Here is a 5030-nt window from a genome sequence, read left to right as displayed (position 1 = left end):
TGTGTATATAGCCACTTCATTTTTATTGATAATTACATAAAATACCATCCCTCATTCATTTAGCTTCCTTTTTGATGGGCTTGAAGTTGTTTCGTAATTTTTGCCTACTTGGAAAGGGCTGTTGTGATTGTCTTTGTGCCTGTGACTGAAATTACTTGCAGCAAATGGAAACACCAGTCCTGTGTCTATGCGCTGTTGAAATATCATCATGCCGAATATCACTCCCTGGGAGACTGCATCCCTTTAAGACCCTGCTAAGGATGTGTGGCATCAGTTGTTTCCCACATCAGTTTCAGCAGTGTTTGTTAATAGGCATTTATCAAAAAGGCCACTGTTAATCTGATAGGTGAAAAGATATTTAACTGGAATTTAAATCTGAATGTATTTTTCTGCAAATGAATATGATTATACTGTCAAATAATGTTTAATAAGAAGAGTTGCTCTTGAAGTCAGTTCTTTCCCCCATTTTTATTTGCACTTTTTAAAAAAGATTTTGTTTATTTATTTATAGAGAGAGGCGAGCCTGAACAGGGAAAGGGGAAGAGAGGGAGATGGAGAGATAGAATTTTAAGCAGGCTCCATGATCAATGCGGAGCCTAGAATGGGACTCAATCCCACAAACCTGAGATCACAACCTGAGTGGAAATCAAGAATGGGATGCTTAACTGATTGAGCCACACAGGCACCCTACACACTCTTTTCTTAAAGAGTGATCTCTGAAAGTCATTTGCATTTGAGAAAATTGTGCTTCTGTGTGGAATACATGTTGCATATCTCCTTAAATGATTTGGCATTTTTTGGTATTGTGCTACAATATGGTAAATACATATGATGAGGACAGATAAGGATTTTTCCACTGTTTGGTATATATAAATAAATATTCATTCCCTTCCTCTATCTATCTTCTCTTATTGAAAACCAGGTATGGTCACTCAAAACATAGATTCCAAGAATTCTAAGTCCCTGGTGCTTAAAATAACAAAATTTGAAAGAACACTTTGATTTATGTCATATGTTCTGTATTTATCCTATATTGCAATCTCAGTCGATCCTTATGTTTTAACAAAATATGCTGAAAAAAAAAACAAATAAAATAGTGAATGAGGTGAAGAATTTAACTTTTGGCAACATAGTATAATTTCAAAAGTACAAAATATTATGATAGAAGCTGAATTTAGAACTCTAAGCAACTAGAAATTATTGAGAGCTAAAAGAATAGGAAATAAAGACTCAAGCTACCAGACCAAGTTTCACAATGGAGTTTACCAATTGACTGAAAGTTTACTGTTAAAATATTGTTTGTTTTTCTCTTGTTCTCTCTCTCTCTCTTTTTTTATGTTAAACTAAAGAAAGACATTCACTTCAGAAAGATGCCTTCTCACACAAAATCCCCTAGGTTAATATTTATTGTGCCTGAAGAATCAGGTACTCTTTCATTATTGATATTTTTCATTGCTTCCATTAATAATCAGCTGAATAGATTGTGAAGAGATAATATGATTTCCTCTTTATTCAGAAGAAAATGACACAGAAGGTAAAGGATTACACATTGGTAAGTGGTGCATCCATGATCAAGCATATGGATTTAATCTCTAAATTAAGTAATCATTGCATAATATTTCTTTCTTTGCAGATTAACCATTTCTAACCAATGCTTTCTCCATGTTGCCTGAAATTATGCAGCAAAACAACAGTGTGACTGAATTCATCCTATTAGGATTGACTGAAGATCCTATGAGACAGAAAATGGTATTTGTAATCGTCTTCATTTTTTATCTGGGAACAATGGTAGGGAATTTGCTTATTATTGTGACCATCAAGTCCAGCCGGACACTTAGGAGCCCCATGTACTTTTTCCTATTTTATTTGTCCTTTGCTGATGCCTGCTTTTCAACCTCCATAGCTCCTAGACTAATTGCGGATTCACTCTCTGCAAAAAGAATCATAACTTACAATGAGTGCATGACTCAAGTCTTTGCACTACATTTCTTTGGTGGCATGGAGATCTTTGTGCTCATCCTCATGGCTGCTGATCGCTATGTGGCCATTTGCAAGCCCTTACATTATCCAACCATAATGAGCCAGCAAGTCTGCAACATTTTGATTATTATTGCATGGATTGGGGCTTTCATCCATTCTACAACCCAGATTATCCTGGCCTTGAGAATGCCTTTCTGTGGACCCAATTTCATTGATCATTACTGCTGTGATTTGCAGCCCTTGATGGAACTTGCTTGCATGGATACATATGAGATCAACCTGTTGATGGTGTCTAACAGTGGGGCCATTACCACAAGTGGTTTTGTGATTCTGATAATCTCATACATTATCATCTTGCATTCACTGCGAAACCACAGTGCAGAAGGAAGGAAAAAAGCTCTCTCTACTTGCACTTCTCATATCATAGTAGTAGTGTTATTCTTTGTTCCATGTATATTCATATATACACGCCCTGCAACCACTTTCCCAATGGACAAGATGGTGACTGTATTTTATACTATTGGGACACCTTTTCTCAACCCATTCATCTACACACTGAGGAATGCAGAAGTGAAAAATGCCATGAGAATGATATGGCATATTAAAATTACATCTGAATGCAAAAGATGAATTGAGGGCTTTGGTTGATTACTTATTCTGTGCAGATATCACATAGGGTAGTGTATATCTTGACTTGCGCAATGCAATCTAAGGTAGTGCACCTAATTTCCTTTCTTTTCTCTGTACTTCTGCCCTCAAACTAGTGGTTTCCCTCATAATGCTAGCCTGGTTCTTACCTTTCCTGAGAGCTCAATTTTGATATTGGTGATAATGACACACTATCATGAATAATTGGTGATAATGAAGTACTTCTCACATCTAAGTCTACCCTCTAGTTTGATAAGGAGAAAGATATTTTTGCAATCACAACTGTTCAAACTCCGAGCATCCATAAATAATAGTCTGTTTACTATGGCTTTTAATTGTCTCTATAGCACATTTCAAATAAGGTGTCTTGCTTTGTCTTGAACACATTCATATCAAATGAATTAACATTGTGTGGCAATAATTCTTTTCACTGTATCATTAGTTTATCTTTAAAAAGTTCCATTCTAGCAAATCAAAGGTCAAAAGACCATATACATATGTGTGAGTGTGTGCACACACACACACATAAATATATGTATTTTTTTCTTAAATAATTTTTTCTCATTGTTTTCATTGACTATTGAGATAACTGAGGCATTATATATGAGATTTTCATTTATTTATTTATTTATTTATTTATTTATTAAGATTTTGTTCATTTATATGACAGACAGAGATCACAAGTAGGCAGAGAGGCAGGCAGAGAGAGAGGGGGAAGCAGGCTCCCCGCCGAACAGAGAGCCCGATGCGGGGCTCGATCCCAGGATCCTGGGATCATGACCTGAGCCGAAGGCAGAGGCTATAACCCACTGAGTCACACAGGTGACCCTGAGATTTTTAAATGTAGTATTACAAAGTCCTGGAGATATTCAGCTAATCTACATAATTGGTAAATAGGGGCTAATACAAGAGACTTCTACAGATCTAAGAGGGAAAGAACAAAACAATATATGCTGTCAAGACTAAATAAGATTTGAAATACGGCATAGATAAAACATATACTGAGATTGAAGTACCAGAAGGTAAAACTTATTTTAAAGGGAAAAAAAGTGTATATTATTTCATTTAAATGTGGGTGGTATCAGTGAAATAAAAGAAAGTATAAGAGGCATTCAGAACTACTCACTATACTTGTCTCTAGTTAATGGAGTTAGAGAGACCCTACTTTTGCAGCAGGAAGCTGCTTCCTTTCTCTGTTCTTTCTTAGTAAAAGTGTAGTGTGTATTTTGATGCTAGAACTGGCAATAAGTTTTTGAGGCCAGCAGAGCAGATTAGCAGTCATACTTTGAATTAGAGCAGGCCGAAGTTTAGATTCACTGAAATCAGTGTGATACATGCAACCCAATGTTTATAACAGCATTATCTACTGTAGCCAAATTATGGAAATAGTCCAAGTATCCATAGAATGATGAATTGGATAAAGATGACTTATGTAGGATGCCTGGGTAGCTCAGTGGGTTAAGCCGCTGCCTTCGGTTCAGGTCATGATCTCAGGGTCCTGGGATCGAGTCCTGCATCGGGCTCTCTACTCGGCAGGGAGCCTGCTTCCTCCTCTCTCTCTCTGTCTGCCTCTCTGCCTACTTGTGATCTCTCTCTGTCAAGTAAATAAATAAAATCTTTAAAAAAAAAATATGACTTATGTATTTGTGTGTGTCACACAAATGCTTATGTATTTACACACACAAATATATGGGTGTATATATATATACACACAAATACATAATGGAATATTATTCATAAACAAGAATGAGAAATGAAATCTTGCATTTTCCATGACAAGAATGGAGCCACAGAGTATTATGCTAAGTGAAAAAATTCAGTCAGAGAAAGACAAATACCATATGATTTCACTCATGTGAAAATAAAAATAAAAAAACAAACTAAATAAATCAGTATACGGAAAAACAGAGAGGGGGGACAAATCAAGAAAGAGATTCTTAACTATAGAGAACAAACTGATGGTTACCAGAGAGTGGGGTGGGTAGGACAATGAGTTAAATATAAAATAGGGATAAAGGAGTATAATTGTTATGTGTACTGGGTGTGGTATGTATTGAATGACTCATTTGTACACCTGGAATTCTTATCACAATGCATGTTAACTAAAAGAAATTTAAATAAAAGCTAATAAATAAATAAATAAAATCATTGATATCAGTGTATTCAAGTTCACCACATCCTTAGTAACTGAGACAAGATTCCATTTAATTTTAATGCTGTTCTTCATAGTTTACCTGAAAAACATTTTCAATACCAATAGTTTCATCCAGTCAAAGATTATTTTAAAATGAATTCATTAAGATATCATGTTTTAAGTGTTCTCATTACTTTTTGCTTTTGGGGATATTGTGAAGCTTAGTGACTGCACTAGTGTCGCAAGTTGGCATGTTGATATAGTAAAA

The 5030-nt window shown here is 35.5% G+C and overlaps 1 protein-coding gene across 1 annotated transcript; it reads left to right on the top strand.

The window, feature by feature from the left end:
- The first annotated feature begins 1677 nt into the window (after positions 1–1677).
- On the top strand, positions 1678–2610 carry LOC116600081 (olfactory receptor 4C11-like). Its single transcript, XM_032360087.1, has one exon. It carries the CDS (start codon positions 1678–1680, stop codon positions 2608–2610), a length of 933 nt encoding a protein of 310 aa, XP_032215978.1.
- The last annotated feature ends 2420 nt before the right edge of the window (positions 2611–5030 follow it).

The sequence above is a fragment of the Mustela erminea genome, chromosome 9 (assembly GCF_009829155.1).
Source record: "Mustela erminea isolate mMusErm1 chromosome 9, mMusErm1.Pri, whole genome shotgun sequence".
NCBI lineage: Eukaryota > Metazoa > Chordata > Mammalia > Carnivora > Mustelidae > Mustela > Mustela erminea.
The sequence above is the reverse complement of the archived record's forward strand: the minus strand, read 5'-3'. Positions and strand labels throughout refer to the sequence as shown.